This window comes from Natator depressus, chromosome 2 (assembly GCF_965152275.1).
Source record: "Natator depressus isolate rNatDep1 chromosome 2, rNatDep2.hap1, whole genome shotgun sequence".
Classification (NCBI taxonomy): Eukaryota; Metazoa; Chordata; order Testudines; family Cheloniidae; genus Natator; species Natator depressus.
Window position 1 is genome coordinate 210144992 of NC_134235.1, and position 17510 is coordinate 210162501.

Below are 17510 nucleotides of genomic sequence, written 5' to 3' on the forward strand. Positions count from 1 at the left end.
TCATATCCCCATACATCTAATGTATTATGCTATTACCACAGAGAATTTAAAATATGAGTATTTTACCCTTTTTTGGTTAAATGTGAAATCAAGTGCTTTAGTCTGAGTTCATCCTCTTTGTGTGAAATGCCTCCTATTGTGATGTCTAACATGTTATTGTCGTCTGTTGTTTGAGCCCTACATATGTAGAACAAAAACCGGATTTGGAACTCTCACAATTCATTACAATACATCTTGCCAAATTTGTTGTGAATTGTTTGGGGTCCATAGTATTGTGAGTGGTCCTTCTTAGACTGAAATGCAAAAATGCTTGTGGATGATACCCAACAATTTATGATTTTATAAGATTCTGCCCTTTTCTTTAATTAGAACTAAGATAAATTGTGCTTTTTATATCAACATTAAATGTGCAATTCGTGACTGTGAGGTCACAACAATCAGTTGAGTTTTTAAAAGAATGAGGCATAGATGGACTGTGTACCATTTCCATATACAGAGCTAAGTTCATTAACTCTCACACATGCAGTGCCCATGAGTCTTCTTGTCAGAGGGGTGGGTTCACCCTAAGAGACGATAGGTGCTATTTTTATCACTGCTATCTCTTAGATTTACCACCAGAGGGAGTAGCTTCAATTCCTTCCTGGAGACTTTACCAGGAACTATTCGGAAAAAATGTATGCACTGTTTCTTGTCAGTGCTGCCCACTTTCACCTGCACTAAGACCTCAGAGCCTTTTGCAAAGGAGCTTGCAGACACATTCCACTATTACAGCCTTGTCCCGGGAAGACTTTCTTTCTTGGGAGCCTTCTGCCAAGGCTTATGGTGGTAGAAATTGTTGTAGAACCAGGAGTAACTTTAGCTCATTCTCTGTGAATAAAATATACAAATTGTATCAACAACTCACTTTTATTTGTACTGTGCATTAAAAAGTATCTGTAGCTTTCCAAGCCATGCGGACAGTAGAGGGCTGGCAGATACTGGCTTTGCACCTATTTAAAAATGGTGGTGTAGTGGTGAATTGTGGTTGTGCCTTTGAGGGAGCAAAGCTCACAGAAGCAAGATTCCCTCCCTCCTGTGCTCCCCAGTCTATTATATACCTGTTTATTTTGCACTTGAACTGGCAGTTGTTAAAGCCTGTAGCTCCCCTGCATGCCCTGAAGACAGTAGATGGTCCTGAGGCTTTCTTCTTCTTTGAGTAGTGTCTCTGTGGGTGCTCCACTTGAGGTGCACATGCACCCCAGGTGCCTTCTATCAGAGATTTTCAGCAGCTGTGCTCATTCGATCCGTTCATGCTCCCTAGCTATTCTCATGCCTCAAATGACAGATGAACTGCCCCTTGATTCCTTCTCGAGTTCCCTGGCTAGCGGAGGGCCATTCATAGTGCTCACAGATACCTGCTTATTTGTTACTCTTATAGTTTTGTTTTATTTTATAATTAAGTCTTTAATCTTTTATTCACTTCATATTTTATTTCTTTGGTGGTTAGTTTTTCCATTGATGGAGGTTTTTGCCTCCCACGCCCACCCTTCTCTACTGTTAGAACACTGTTTTGTTTTGGCAGCATGCTTAAGTCCCAGGCTTCAAATGTTAGCTCACTTGCCAGGAGTCCTTCCCAGTTAGTGACAGCCACTCATGCTTTCTCTGCTGCCTCCAGAATACACAAGTGTCTTCAAAGTGCAAAATCTGCACTAGTTTTAAGAGTTGCTTCAGGAGGGACAGGGCAATTCAACTTTATGACCAAGTCCTCCCTTGGATCTCCTCTTTTCCCCGCTCAGTACAGTGGCTTCCAAGTGACCATAGTGCCTTCTCTGCCTCCGAGAGATCTGCAAGTGGTGTGGGAAAGACTTCCACCAAGATGAGTACTAAATCTCCTCAAGAAGAGAATACCTCCAAGAGATCTGCTGTACGGGAGACCCCAGTCTCCTCAAAGGCTTCCATGGATGGTTCAAGCTGCCTCAGTACTGAGAATGCTAAAATGAAGTCCTCAAGCTTGTCTCAATCACACAGCACCCGACGATCCATACCAAAGCGATCGGTACCATTGAAACATGACTGAACTGGTAAAAACTCCAGGGACTCCACACATTGAAGAAGTTGGTACCTCCAGCTACATTGACTGCATCTTTGGCACCTTGACTGACCGTCTAGCAACTGTTGGAACCTCTCACACCTTTGTTGGTACCATAGAACTCATTGTGGGAGCCTAGTAGGCTGCAGACATGGCACCACTGCATCTGGCACTGCAGGAGTTCAGGTTGTACCTCAGTATCCTTTCCTGAACTCATTCAGACCTCTAGTACCTCATCTACTGATGGATCTGCCTGATTCCCCTGTACCCAGGCATATGGAGAGACAAACCATCACTTCTCATCTCCCTGTTCCTCCATTAGACTATGCAGATGAGAGTTCTTCAGACTCTGATTTCTATTCAGTGATCTTATTATTATCTGTGTAGACCACCCTCATCTGAATCTGCTCCTTTGAGGGACACTTCAGAGCTAGGGTGAGCTCAACCTGCTCTGCGCATTGTTACAATCAGTCCTGGATGCCTCCCCCATTCTCTTATGGTCCTCCCCAGTGGCCACACTGGGACCCTTGGCTGTTTACTGCCGATAGTTCTCCAGGGTTCTCAGTGCTGTCAGGGAATCCAAGGGTCAGCACTGTTTGATTCCCTCCATTTCCTCTCATCAGTCTCCACTGCAGAAGGTGATTGTGAGGAATAAGAATGGAGAGCTGATGAAGAAGCTATGCCAAGGATGAATATTTCATCATCCCCGAATGAAGCTGTTATGCCACCTCCATATACAGTAGATGATTTAAACAATTTCAGGTTTTGATCAAAAGAGTGGTAGACACTCTTCAGATCCCATTAAAAGATATCCAAGAGACTCAACACAAATTGCTGGACATTCTTCACACATCACCTTCAGCAAAGGTAGCCATTCCTGTAAATGAAGTATTGTTAGAACCTGACAAGACAATTTGGCAGACCCCTGACACCGCCCTCCCAACAGCTAAGAGGGCAGACAAAAAGTACTATGTTCCAGCTAGGGGTTCAGAATTTTTATTTTCCCGGTCTACCTTTAGCTTCTTAGTTGTGGATGCAGTAAATGAGCTCAAAAGGCAACACCATTCCAAGATTACCCCATATGATAATGACCAAAGCACTTTCTCCATGGTTTCAACAGTTACTTGTCTGCCACCCTGCAATTCAGAATTGCTAATCACCAGGCAATTCTATTAAAGTATTACCAAATTATCTATTCAAAATTTTATTCCTTTATTGAACACCTCCCAGAAGAGCACAGGGAATGATGTAGAGGTACAGCTTCTTGCAAGGACAACTTTTCAAGCTTTTCTCAATGCTGTTGACACAGCAGCCTGCTCAATCTCCACAGCTGTGGTCACGCGCTGAGCCTTATGGCTGTAATCTTCAGGATTTCCACATAAAGTCCAGAACACTATAAAGGACCTCCCCTTAGTGGTCTTAAATTATTTGGCAAATCCACTGATGACTCCCTACATTCTCGGAATGACTCTAGGGTGACTCTTCACTCACTGGACATATATACACCTGCAAATAAGAGGAGATTTAGCTGGTCTCAGAAAGCTCAGAGATCTCTCCCAGCCCAGTTTCCCACCTACAATATGGTGCCAGAAACCCAGAATCAAAAGAGGAAAGTTCTCAACCACTGCACCTGGATCGATGCAGCAGCCATCATCTGCAAAGTATTGATTTTGATACCTTGGTTGATGGCCACGAACACCACTGCAATCCAGATCCAGTGCTGTACCACTCTGCCCTCTCCTACCTTTTGGGGATTGTCTCTCCTATTTCCACATCTCATGGGAGCATATGACCTCCAACAGATGGGGTTTGGAGGTCAAATCTTGGAGATTATAACATCAGGCTACTCCATCCATTTTCACTGCATCCATTCCTCCCACCCTCCTTCCCCATCCTTTTTCAGAGGCCATCTCAAGAGACAAGAGGTTCTGTCCCTCCTCTGCTTAGAAGCCTTGGAAGCAGTTCCCACTCAATACTTTCTGGTTGCCAAAAACAAGGGCCAATTAAAGATCTCAGGATGCTGAATACCTTTATCAAGGTACAGAAATTCAAGATGGTAATACTCACAGCTGTTATTCCATGCCTGGATCTGGGAGACTATTTCATGACCCTCAACCTTCAAGACATGTACTTTCTTGTGGTAAATCCCTCTCACAAGATATTCCTATGCTTTGTCGTAGGTCATGACCCTCTATCAGTATTGAGTCCTCCCTGTTGGACACTCTGTCACACTCAGTGTGTTTACAAAAGTGAGGTGGCCCAGTATGTACTACATAAATTGAAAAGATCCTCTTCCCTCTGTTCATAAGCTCTCAGGGATGGAACTAATACAGAGCCTAGTGAATCCTTATTTTAGCAGTTGGTTTGTCTGGCCTCCAACACTATACCCAAAGATCTCAGCAGACAGTTCACCCAAGATCAGGCGTGGGAACTTGACAGTTCCATCTCAGGCAGATATTCCTTACCTGGGGTTTTCTGAACATAGACCTTTTCTCTATTGCTGTCAACCAGAAATGTGTGAAATTCTGCTTGAGGGGAGGTCTTGGTCACCGTCCCCTTTGGGACACGTTTCTCCTTTCTTGGTGAAGTGTCCTCTATAACTTTCCTTCAATGCCTCAAGTCCTCAGGGTTCTAAAAAAAATTAGAGTGGACAAAGCCACTGTAATCTTGATCTCACTAACCTGGCTGAGACAGATGTGGTTTTTCCACCTATTCTGTCTCTTCTCCTAGCCAGCTATCTCCCAATGATGCCTATTCTTCCCACTAAGGATTTGGGGAATGTTTGTCACCCCGGTCCACTCTGACTTAGAGGATGGTATTTCCTTTTCCAGAGAGGTTCAAGACGTCCTGTTGAACAATAGAAAGAAATCCACCAGAAAAACATACCTTTGGAAATGGAAAAGATTTACCACTGGTACACTCACCATCACCTATTTCCTGTTGACGTGACTCTCTTGGAGATTCTAAGAATAACTTTTCACTCTAAAGCAAAGAGATCTCTTTTGAGTTCCATTAAAGTTTACCTAGGAGCCATCACAGTATTTCATTCTGCTGTGGAAGGTTTCTTGGTAATTGTTCACCTTGTAACTTCCAGATTCATCAAAGTGTTAACCAACCTATTCCTGAATGTCAAAGAGCCCACTCCAACTTGGGATTTGAACTTAGTTCTTAATTCTTAGATGAAACTTCCCTTTTGTTGTTAGTTACCTGCACCCTTTTAAACCTTTTCATGAAAACTACCTTTTTAGTGACCGTTACCTCTGCTTGAGGAGTTGGTGAATTATTGGATTTGATAGTGGATGTCTCTCATTTTGGCTGCTAGGGTAAGGTATCTCTGTGATCAGACTCCCACATTTCTCGCTCAGTTGTCTTGGACTTTTGTGTAAATTAGACAATTCATCTGCCAGTTTTCCACCCTAACTATAATTAGAGAATGCTGCCCTTTACACCTTAGATGTCCTATTAATAGGACAGAGCAAAACCTTTTCAAGATTCTCCAAGGCTTTTTGTGGACAAAGTGAAAGGGTTCACCCAGAAACTTTCTAATTGGGTTTCCGGCTGCATCTCTGCTGCTAGGCAGCTGCTAATGTGTTGTGTCCTCCTAGGGTCATAACTCATTCTACCATATCTCAGTCCATATTTGTTTCCTCAATGAAAGATGTTCCTATTCCAGAAATCTGCAAAGCTGCTACATGGGCTTCAGATCACACCTTCTCAAAATACAATGCTTTAGTGCATGCCTCTAGAGCAGATGCTACCTTCGGTTCTACAGTTATGCAAACAGTTCTAGACCTGGTTCTGAAGCTCCCACCTCCTTCAGAGGGTCATGCTTGGAAGTCACCTCAAGTGGAGCATGCATAGGGACCTTTCTTGAAGAAGGAGTGGTTACTCACTGTGTGCAGTAACTGAAGTTTGCTGAGGGGTGTCCCTATGGGTGTTTCACTACTCACCCTCCTTTTCCTCTGCGTTGGTGGCTCCTCTCATAGAGTCATAGAATATCAGAGTTGGAAGGGACCTCAGGAGGTCATCTAGTCCAACCCCCTGCTCAAAGCAGGACCAATCCCCAATTAAATCATCCCAGCCAGGGCTTTGTCAAGCCTGACCTTAAAAACTTCTAAGGAAAGAGATTCCACCACCTCCCTAGGTAACACATTCCAGTGTTTCACCACCCTCCTAGTGAAAAAGTTTTTCCTAATATCCAACCTAAATCTCCCCCACTGCAACTTGAGACCATTACTCCTTGTCCTGTCATCAGCTACCACTGAGAACAGTCTAGATCCATCCTCTTTGGAACCACCTTTCAGGTAGTTGAAAGCAGCTATCAAATCTCCCCTCATTCTTCTCTTCTGTAGACTAAACAATCCCAGTTCCCTCAGCCTCTCCTCCTAAGTCATGTGTTCCAGTCCCCTAATCATTTTTGTTGCCCTCCGCTGGACTCTTTCCAGTTTCTCCACATCCTTCTTGTAGTGTGGGGCCCAATACTGGACACAGTACTCCAGATGAGGCCTCACCAATGTCGAATAGAGGGGAACGATCACGTCCCTCGATCTGCTGGCAGTGCCTCTACTTATACATCCCAAAATGCCATTGGCCTTCTTGGCTACAAGGGCACACTGTTGATTCATATCCAGCTTCTCGTCCACTGTCACCCCTAGGTCCTTTTCTGCAGAACTATTGCCTAGCCATTCGGTCCCTAGTCTGTAGCGGTGCATGGGATTCTTCTGTCCTAAGTGCAGGACTCTGCACTTGTCCTTGTTGAACCTCATCAGATTTCTTTTGGCCCAATCCTCTAATTTGTCTAGGGCCCTCTGTATCCTATCCCTACCCTCCAGTGTATCTACCTCTCCTCCCAGTTTAGTGACATCTGCAAACTTGCTGAGGGTGCAATCCACACCATCCTCCAGATCATTTATGAAGATATTGAACAAAACCGGCCCGAGGCCTTGGGGCACTTCGCTTGATACCGCTTGATACATGGAGCCATTGATCACTACCCGTTGAGCCCGACAATCTAGCCAACTTTCTGTCCACCTTATAGTCCATTCATCCAGCCCATACTTCTTTAACTTGCTGGCAAGAATACTGTGGGAGACCGTGTCAAAAGCTTTGCTAAATATCAGGGTTGCTAAAGTAAAGGAACAACACGTCCACTGCTTTCCCCTCATCTACAGATCCAGTTATCTTGTCATAGAAGGCAATTAGATTAGTCAGGCATGACTTGCCCTTGGTGAATCCATGCTGACTGTTCCTGATCACTTTCCTCTCCTCTAATTGGAATTGATTCCTTGAGGACCTGCTCCATGATTTTTCCAGGGACTGAGGTGAGGCTGACTAGCCTGTAGTTCCCCAGATCCTCCTCCTTCCCTTTTTTAAAGATGGGCACTACATTAGCCTTTTTCCAGTCGACCGGGACTTCCCCCAATCGCCATGAGTTTTCAGAGATAATGGCCAATGGCTCTGCAATCACATCCGCCATGGGTTGGTAGAGAAGGAACTGAGGGCAGTTCATCTATCGCAGTCCTATATATTTTTGATAAGGGGCATGAGGATAGTGAGGGTGCATGCACAGGCTGAACAAGCACTGCTGCTGAAAATCTCCAATCGAAGATGCCTGGGGCACATGCACACCACAAGCAGAGCACCCATAGTATACCCATCTCAAAGAACTGCACAAGGTGGGTCATCTCTCCTTTCTTTTTCTCGTTATTAGTTGGGAGTAGGAAATGAGCACCTTTCCCACCCATCTCCTTGGCAGGGGATGTTGATCTTGCCCTAACTGTAACAGAATGACAAGGGGAGCCTCCCAGTTATTGAAAAGTCCGGGGGTGGGGAGAGGCCTTCCCTGGAACATAAGCGTGTGTGTGTGTGTTAAAAAGAGGAGTTCCTTGGCATGGTAGACCCTTTCCTCCTACCCTTTGGCTGACAGGCACAGAGAGGTTTGTCATGAAAAGCTCTGTCTTTAGGCTGTGTAGGTCATTTAAAAAATAAACAGAAAACAACACACTACCAAACAAACAACTGCAGGCAGCTAGGGAATAACCTGCCTACTATGTCCCTTCACATCATTTTTCTGTCTGGTTGCCAAATAATTTGTACATAGGAAAGATAATAGGCACAAAATAATGCCTATTCTGGCACTATGTTGTTGTTACCTAGGAGGAAATACTCCCTCAGAATCATAAATAGCCTTTACTGCTGCATCGTGGGAGAGACCCTACATAAGAACATAAGAATGGCCATACTAGGTCAGACCAAAGGTCTATCTAGCCCAGTATCCTGTCTTCTGACAGTGGTCAATGCCAGGTGCCCCAGAGGGAATGAACAGAACAGGCAATCAGCAAGTTATCCATCCCATTGCCCTTTCCCAGCTTCTGGCAAAATGAGGCTAGGGACATAGCTCAGTGGTTTGAGCATTGGCCTGCTAAACCCAGGGTTGTGAGTTCAATCCTTGAGGGGGCCATTTAGGGATTGGGGCAAAAATTGGGGATTGGCCCTGCTTTGAGCAGGGGGTTGGACTAGATGACCTCCTGAGGTCCCTTCCAACCCTGATATTCTATGACACCCTCCTTGCACATCCTGGCTAATAGCCATTGATGGACCTATCCTCCATGAATTTATCTAGTTCTTTTTCAAACCCGTTTTTAGTCTTGGCCTTCACAACATCCTCTGGCAAAGAGTTCCACAGGTTGCCTGTGCGTTGTGTGAAGAAATACTTCCTTTTGTTTGTTTTAAACCTGCTGCCTATTAATTTCATTTGGTTCTTGTGTTATGAGAAGGAATAAATAACTTTCTTATTTACTTTCTCCACACCAGTCATGATTTTATAGACCTCTATCATACTCCCTCCCCCCTTAGTTGTCTCTTTTCCAAGCTGAAAAGTCCCAATCTTACTAATCTTTCCTCATATGGAAGTGTTCCTTACCCCTAATAATTTTTGTTGCCCTTTTCTGAACTTTTCCAATTCCAATATATCTTTTTTGAGATGGGGCAGCCACATCTATACTCAGTATTCAAGATGTGGGCATACCATGGATTTATATAGAGGCAATATGGTATTTTCTGTTTTATTATCTATCCCTATTCCCAACATTCTGTTCTCTTTTTTGACTGCTACTGCACATTGAGTGGATGTTTTCAGAGAACTATCCACAATGACACCAAGATCTCTCTTGAGTGGTAACAGCTAATTTAGACCCCATCATTTTATATGGATAGTTGGGATTGTGTTCTCCAGTGTGCATTACTTTGCACTTATCAACAGTGAATTTTATCTGCCATTTTGTTGCCCAGTCGCCCAGTTTTGTGAGATCCCTTTGTAGCTCTTCTCAGTCTGCTTTGGACTTAACTATCTTGAATAGTTTTTTATCATCTGCAGATTTTGCCACCTCACTGTTTACCCCTTTTTCCAGATCATTTATGAATATGTCAAATAGTACTGGTCCCAGTATAGACCCTTGGGGGACACCACTATTTGCCTCTCTCCATTCTAAACTCTGAACATTTATTCCTACCCTTAGTTGCCTATCTTTTAACCAGTTACCAATCCATGAGAGGACCTTCCCTCTTGTCCCATCACAGCTTACTTTGCTTAAGAGCCTTTGATGAGAGACCTTGACAAAGGCTTTCTGAAAAATCTAAGTACACTGTATCCATTGGATTGCCCTTGTCCACATGCCTGTTGACCCCCTCAAAGAATCCTAGTAGATGGGTGAGGCATGATTTCCCTTTACAAAAACCATGTTGACTCTTCCCAGACAAATTATGTTCATCTATGTGTCTGACAATTCCGAGGTGTTTATGTGACAGCAGACAAAGAGGCAGCTCTTCCCCCTGCATAGAACCTATAAATTCAGTTTATAAACTGTAACCTTGTGTCTTGGTTCCTAATCAAAATCACAATTACATTTATTAATAAATATCTGAAAAACTAAAATAAGTGAGCATTAACATTAAACTAGTCTAGGGTGGTATAGCTAGTGATTGTGTGCAACTTTTTCATTTTTAAGGTTGGCTGTTCCTTGGTTTGTTGCTTATTTATGGTCCAATTCTTCTGCCTTAAAATCAGTCACAAAGCTCCGATTGACTTCTGTGAAAGTAGGATCAGGACCATAGTCAGTCATGAGACTTGGTGTGAGTGAAAAAATGTTACTGTTACCGTTGTGTGCTAACGTCTGTGTATGCCATATGGAGGATTCATTTTAAGTGTAGTATAATGAACTGAGGAAGAGATTTGTATTGAAGCTGCCCTGGTTTGAGATCTTCTAAATGACTATTTGTTGTTAAATTCTGTTTCAGGATATGGAAGTAAAATGACTGAATGACACTCAATGCACTATGTGTCAGTAATGTGGATTTTATTTATATTTAAAGTCTTACACTGAGGGGGTTTGTTTCACATTGTGTGGGCTTTTCTCCCCCTCCCCCCCAGGCAGTGTTTTAAAAAGTTATGTACATGCATAATCATCTGCAGTACTTTATTGCTGATTTTTGGCAGTGCACAAGAGCAAAAATTTAATTTGCTATTTTCTAAAAGTGCATTGTGTTTATGTAATGGATTTCTGCATCAGTTGCAGCCTGTAACACAGTTAAGTGTTTTAATTGGCAGAACACCCACATCAAGACTTGTTTGTTTTTCTGATAAGGAAAATGCCAGCTAAGTTAGTCCATATGTTCTCTTCAAATAAGAAGAGGCACATTCACATGGAATGGCCAGTCTTAAAACTGAAAAAAGTAAAATGAAACTAACGGGAAACAAAAAGTGTATTTATTTGTTATAATTTATTTTATGTGAACTTTAATACAGAGTAAATAGTTTTCTTTTTGAGAAAAAAAGATAAGTTTGGATTTTAGGTTCTTTTTAGCTTAATACTGTACATCAGGGGTAGGCAACCTATGGCACGCATGCCAAAGGCAGCACGTGAGCTGATTTTCAGTGGCACTCACACTGCCCGGGTCCTGGCCACCGGTCGGGGGACTCTGCATTTTAATTTAATTTTAAATGAAGCTTCTTAAACATTTAAAAAACCTTATTTACTTTACATACAACAATAGTTTAGTGATATATTATAGACTTATAGAAAGAGACCTTCTAAAAGCGTTAAAATGTATTACTGGCACGCGAAACCTTAAAACAGAGTGAATAAATGAAGACTCGGCACACCACTTCTGAAAGGTTGCCAGCCCCTGCTGTACATATTGACCACATTAATATGTTTTAGAATTAAATTGTTTAAAGTTTGTAATTATTTATCTCAAAAAACATTTACATAATCTTTATTTTCCAGTGCCTAGTCACTCTGTTAGAAGACTTGCAATGTATTTAGTACAATAAAATTTAACACTATTAAAAAAAAAATGTGTTGAGTGGGGTATTCAGATAAGGGTTAAAATTATGGAGCTGTGTCTAATAAAACATGCAGTATACAGCTGCCAATCCTGAAGAAGCTCAACAGGACTCTGGGGCTCCACAGCTGCAGAATCTATTTCTGATTCTTCAGGGAATATTGGAAAACGTCCATACTCTTTGTCAGCCTTAAAGTCCCATATTAAGCATCTTTCTTGCTCCCTCTACAGAAAGGAAGCCCTGGCAGTGCCCAGCTGTCAGAGATGGCATTTGAGCTCCTGATGATAATATTAGGGGAGCACCACACAGGGTCTGATCCTGAAGTGTCCAGAAAGGCAAAAATATTCCCACTGGTTTCAACTTCTGTTGACTTTAGTTGATGTAGGTATTTTGTAGAAATCATTGAAAGTTGTGTTCTTCGTAGGGTTTGGCTTTGGACCAGATAGAGAAATTCTTATTTCATTGATGTATCGCTCTTTATTGCAACGACATTGTTATCTTCATGATGTTGAGTAAATCCTCAGGGACTTTGACTCATCAGTGACAAATAACTTGAGTTTAAAGAATAGAAGAATACTATGTTTTTCAGAATTTAACTAGTAAAGTTAGACTCTAATAAGTAAATTCTAAAAGAGCTACATGACATTTGAGTTGCATTATGTTCTTTGAATTATGCTGACAGTACTATGACTAAGGCCTCACACAGCACATTCAAAATCAGGGCTGTTATATGTGAGACCCATTCTTGTGGTCTTTGATATCATAAATCAATTACTGGGTAAGAACCAGCCATGCGTATAGCTATTTTTTTTCATGTCCGACAAATATATTGAGGATGATCTTCATTTACTTTACTTTTTCAGAACGCATCTGTATGTGTCAAAACACAACAGAGTGGAAAGTGCTTAAGCAGTATTGGCCAAGTTCAGTTGCATCCTGCTACACCAGGTCTGAATTTGGCTCAGTGCGTTGTGGTATATTTTAGTCAGGTATATGGTATTGTTGGGCTACACCTTCTTTGGGTTTGGTTGTAAAGCTAGGGTGAAAATTGGAGCAATTCATAAATATTAGGCACAGTTTTGCTTTTTCTTGCACACAGACAAGTAAAATTTCTGGGTCACCTGAATATTCATTTGTCCAGACCCTGCAGTTTCAATCAGAAATTATGTATTCCTTATATAGTTGTAATCTTGGTTAGAATGCTAGTACTGAATGTCTAATAAAGAAATGGCCAGGACACGCACAGCAATATAGGAACACACAGAACACAAAAATCAAAGAACAAAAGTTTGAAAAATTCCTGCTGCTTGTATTTAACTGATGGAGATTCACTACTTTTATTATGTTACATGCTGTTTTACTTATAAATACAGATTGACATCTCGTGTCCCAAAAAAGAACGTAAGGTAGTTTTAATAAGGCTGTTGGTATATGTTAGGTGAATCTGTTGCTTATTAAAATAAGTTTAATAGTTACTAATTTTAGAAAAATAAAGAAGCCTGCCAACACACCAGCCAAGGAACCTGGGATCTACACAAATAGTTGCAAACTATAATTAGCAACCATGAAAGTAGCACTAAGCAAACATTTTAAAAAAACAGCTACAATATAAAAAAAAAAACAAAAAAAACCCCAAACTCTCAGTGATCGCGTTTGAGTGTTTTGTAAATGGGAGCTTATGTTGATTAAAACGGGAAAGAAATCTTTTAAACATTCATGTTTTCATTCACGTTTTAAAGGCAAGTATAATCAATACTAGGAGATTGTAGGTCTATCCCCATCTAGTGGCTGATCCACACACAAGACTTATGAGTCTGCTACTGCTTCCAGCTGAAGGATTTAGTCCTTTGGATCAAGTACTAGGGACTCATTCTTTTAGTGGTGAAGATCCAGGACATAAATCCCACTGTCGGCCCAATTGAGATCAGTTCTTTGATAGAAGGATGTGGATTCATAGAATGTAGGGCCAGAAGGGACCATTATGATCATTGTCTAACCTCTTGCTTAGCACAGACCATATGATTTCCACAGGGAGCGTATTTTACACCCTGAAGGCCCCTCAAGCAAATCTGTTGAAATGTTAACAATTCTGTAGCTGTTAAGATGGAGCAATATATATTTTAGAACGAACTCCTGTCTAGTTAAATAGTTGCCTTATTACATCTACTGACAGGAATCTATTGCAGTCTTAACTATTGGTGTCTACCTTTCTTCATGGCTTTGGAAATGCATGGACATCCATGAGCTTCTGGGGAATCTATTAGCACATCAGTTTCCATGTATTTAGAAGGATTATGTTGTGATCTGATGTGAAGTAATAAATGAAGTAACAGCTTGTCTTTTACGTACTTGAGTCAATCTCCAGTTTTTATTGGCACTTATATGTTTCACTGTGTATGTCATTAAACGGAATCTGTTTCTTTTATGTCCCTGTGCAGAATGTGAAGGATGATGGGCAGCATGTATGGAGACTGAAACACTTTAACAAGCCTGCCTACTGTAATCTTTGCTTGAACATGTTAATAGGAGTAGGCAAGCAGGGTCTCTGCTGTTCCTGTGAGTATATGTATTCCAGTGAGCATTCTCTCGTGCTGCTGCTTGCTAAGTGTTACATTCACAGTAGATCTACTAGATCCTCTGGATCCAGACTCCTGCTGCCACATTGATTATTTTCCCTGTATTTTATACTTGAGTGTTTGAACCAGTTTTAAATTCTTCAAACAGCGAGACTTTCAAAACTCCTTTGAGAGAATATTCTGTATTATAATGACCTCAGTATTAGGGCATTTCCTCTTATATTCGGCGTAAATGTACCTTTGCTTAATTTCTTTCTGTACATCCTGGTTGTGGTGTGACCTGAAATATTTGTTCTCCTTCTTTGGTATTTCTCCCTTTAAATAATTGTAAATAGTTACGTCATTCATATTCTTCCTTAGTCATCAACTAGCCCAGGTACTGTATAGCCATATTTAATTATTCTAATCTTCCTCATCATTCATTCTGTCTAGCATATTGGGGCCTGATTTTCAAAGTACCAGGTTCCTAGGACTGGCAGTCAATTTACATAGATGCTATGAGTTCCTCTTCAATCATAAATAGGGTTGCCAACTTTCTACTCACACAAAACCAAATACACTTGTCGTGCCCCAGGCCCTAACCCCTGCCCTGCCACTTCTCCATGGCCACGTACCCCATTCACTCCATCCCCCCTCCCTCAGTTGCTCACTCTCCCCCACCCTCACTAACGTTCACCAGGCTGGGGCAGCGGGTTGGGGTGCGGGAGGGAGTGAGGACTCTGGCTGGGGGTGCGGGCTCCGGCTTGGGGCCAGAAATGAAAAGTTCAAGGTGCAGGAAGGGTCTCTGGGCTGTGGCAGGGGGGTTGGCGTGTTGGTTCTGGCTTGGGGCTGGGGATGAGGGGTTTGTGGTGCAGGGAGGGGATGCAGTCTTGGGGATGGGGCAGGGGGTTGGAGTGAGGGAGGGGGGTGTGGGCTCCTCGGTGGGGCCAGGGATGAGAGGTTTGGAGTGCAGAAGGGGGCTCAGGGCTGAAACGGGGTTGGGGTGTGGGCGAGTGCTGGGTGTGGGCTCCAGGAGGGAGTTTGGGTGCAGGGGGCAGGGGGTTGGGGTGAAGGAGCGAGTGTGGGGTCTGGGAAGGAGTTTGGATGCGGGAGGGGGCTCAGGGCTGGGACAGGGGGGTGGGGTGCAGGAGGGGGTGCTGGGTGCAGCTCTGGGAGGACATTTGGATGCAGGAGGGGACTGGGGTGCAGGAAGAGTTTGGGGTGCAGGCTCTGGGAGGGAGTTAGGGTGTGGGAGAGGGTTCCAACCTGGGGCAGGGAGTTGGGGTTCTGGAGAAGGTTCCGGGTGAGGGCTCCAGCCTGGTGGTGCTTACCTCAGGTGGCTCCTGGTCAGGAGCACAGTGAGGCTGGGGCCTAAGGCAGGCTCCCTGCCCTAGCTTCACATGGCTCCCAGAAGCAGTGGCATGTCCCTGCAGCCCGTAGGCAGAGGGGCCAGGCGGCTCTATGCACTGCTCTGTCTGTATGTGCTGCTCCCGCAGCTCGGCGTGGGGGGCATCATGCAGATCCCCCTAGGAGCTGGACATGCCAGCCACTTCTGGGAGCCACGTGGAGCCAGGGCAGGCAGGGAGCCTGCCTTAGCCCTGCTGCACCTCCAACCGGACTTTTAACAGCCCGGTCACCGGTGCTGACTGGAGCCGCCAAGGTCCCTTTTTGACCAGGAGTTCCAGTCGAAAACTGGCTGCCTGGCAACCCTAATCATAAGGCTTGATTTATGTCACTCGTCCTCATTCATACATTTATAGAGCTTAAAGAGAGAAGGGACCATTGGATCATCTACTCTGGCCTCCTTTATATCAAAGGCCATTAAATTTCATTGTTATCCCATATTGAGCCCAATAACTTGTGTTTGGCTAACGCACATCTTCCAGAAAGGCACCCTGTCTTGATTCAGAGACAACAAGAGATGGAGAATCTGTCACTTGCTTTGGTAGTTTGTTCCAGTGGTTAATCACTCACTGTTTAAAACAAAACAAAAAACAGTGCCTGATTTCCTATTTGAATTTTTAGCTTCCAGGCATTGTTTTTTGTTATAACTTTCTCTACTAGATTAAAGAGTCCTTCAGTAGCCAGTATTTTCTCCCTGTGAAGGTACTTATACGCTGTAATCAAGTCACCTCTTAGTATTCTTTTTGATAAATAGATTGAGCTCTTTAAGTCTGTCACTGTAAAACATTTTCTCCTTCCCTTGAGTCAAAAGTAGCCCATCAAAGATATATTGATTTATATCTTTCTGAGCAAGTAGTCCTACTGATGAATTTGAGACTACCAATTGTGAATAAAGGTGGCAGAATCAGACATTTACCTTTTTCAGTGGTGGACACTGTCCCATTTCGGAAATTAATTCTGTATGTGTTGGTTTCCACATCAAATAATCAAATACACTGGAGTAAAATAGCCCTCTTCTTTCCAAACATTTTAAACAAATAGCAATCTAGCAACTCCCTTTTCCCAGGGCCTGACTGCTGACTGCTCTGCAGTCCCCTTTTCTGCTCTCAGCTCCTGGGCTTTATACAGGCTCCTCCTGTTCTTATCCAGCTGAGCCTCATCTAATTAATACTGCTCCCTGACTTCTCCTCCAGGTGCAGCCAGGGCAGTTAATTGGTCCAACTAGCCACCTTAATCCTTCAGGCCTTGTGTGGGGTGGAGACACCATCACAGGGACAAAGAACTTCTGGCCATTGGGTCTGCCATTGAGGAATGGCATCACTTCCTTGGGGAGGGGAGGGGGCGGGTCCTGTCCAAGTCTGTACAGATCACAAGAATTTGGAACATCAGACAACCTGATGACTCAACGAATTTCAGATTGGCTGGGTTTTTTCCTCTCTTGATTTGACTTTTTATGGTTACTTACTGTCTGGGACTACAAGCAGGAAGGTGGACATCCTGTCCTGCAAGGACGAGTATCATGAAGTGGAGTAGGAAGCTCTCACCACACCATCCTTTGTCTGTGGGGCCATCAATGTCATCTGACAACCACTATCCTAATTCTGCTCCCAGGTGATCCATTTGCATCCCCAGTCTGTCAGTCTCTAAGAAACACTGCTGTCTCCCCAGATTCAAGCTTCCACCTGCAAGAAGACCTCCTCTATCATAGGGATTGCTTCTTGTTTTCTGGCAGGAATTTCCTCCACCTTTTTGGCACTGAGCCCTTCACCTTGACAGCCGACCACCGGCAGGCAGATGCCAAACTGAAAGAGTCAAGAAGACCTTGGAGCAATACTGCCACTGTTTTTAGAATTTCCATCAGGATGATTAGCTTCCACTGCTGTGGTTCTCATACAACAATTCAACCTACACTTCACCTCAACAGACCATATTCTTTGTGAATTCTGGTTTTCACCCCCAGTTTCATCCAGACCTACCAGAAGGCTGTGCCATCCCAGCAGCCACAGACCCACTCCACCTTCAATGACAGGTTTCAGAGTAGCAGCCGTGTTCGTCTGTATTCGCAAAAAGAAAAGGAGTACTAGTGGCACCTTAGAGACTAACCAATTTATTTGTCTCTAAGGTGCCACTAGTACTCCTT

The 17510-nt window shown here is 43.3% G+C and overlaps 1 protein-coding gene across 2 annotated transcripts in view; it reads left to right on the forward strand.

The window, feature by feature from the left end:
- The window catches only part of DGKB (diacylglycerol kinase beta), a 500582-nt gene that overhangs the window by 167220 nt on the left and 315852 nt on the right, over positions 1-17510 (forward strand). For both annotated transcript variants that reach the window (XM_074945832.1, XM_074945833.1), the window contains one exon: positions 13850-13967. In XM_074945832.1, coding sequence (XP_074801933.1) covers positions 13850-13967 — 118 coding nt within the window. The remainder of the gene's footprint in view (positions 1-13849; positions 13968-17510) is intronic.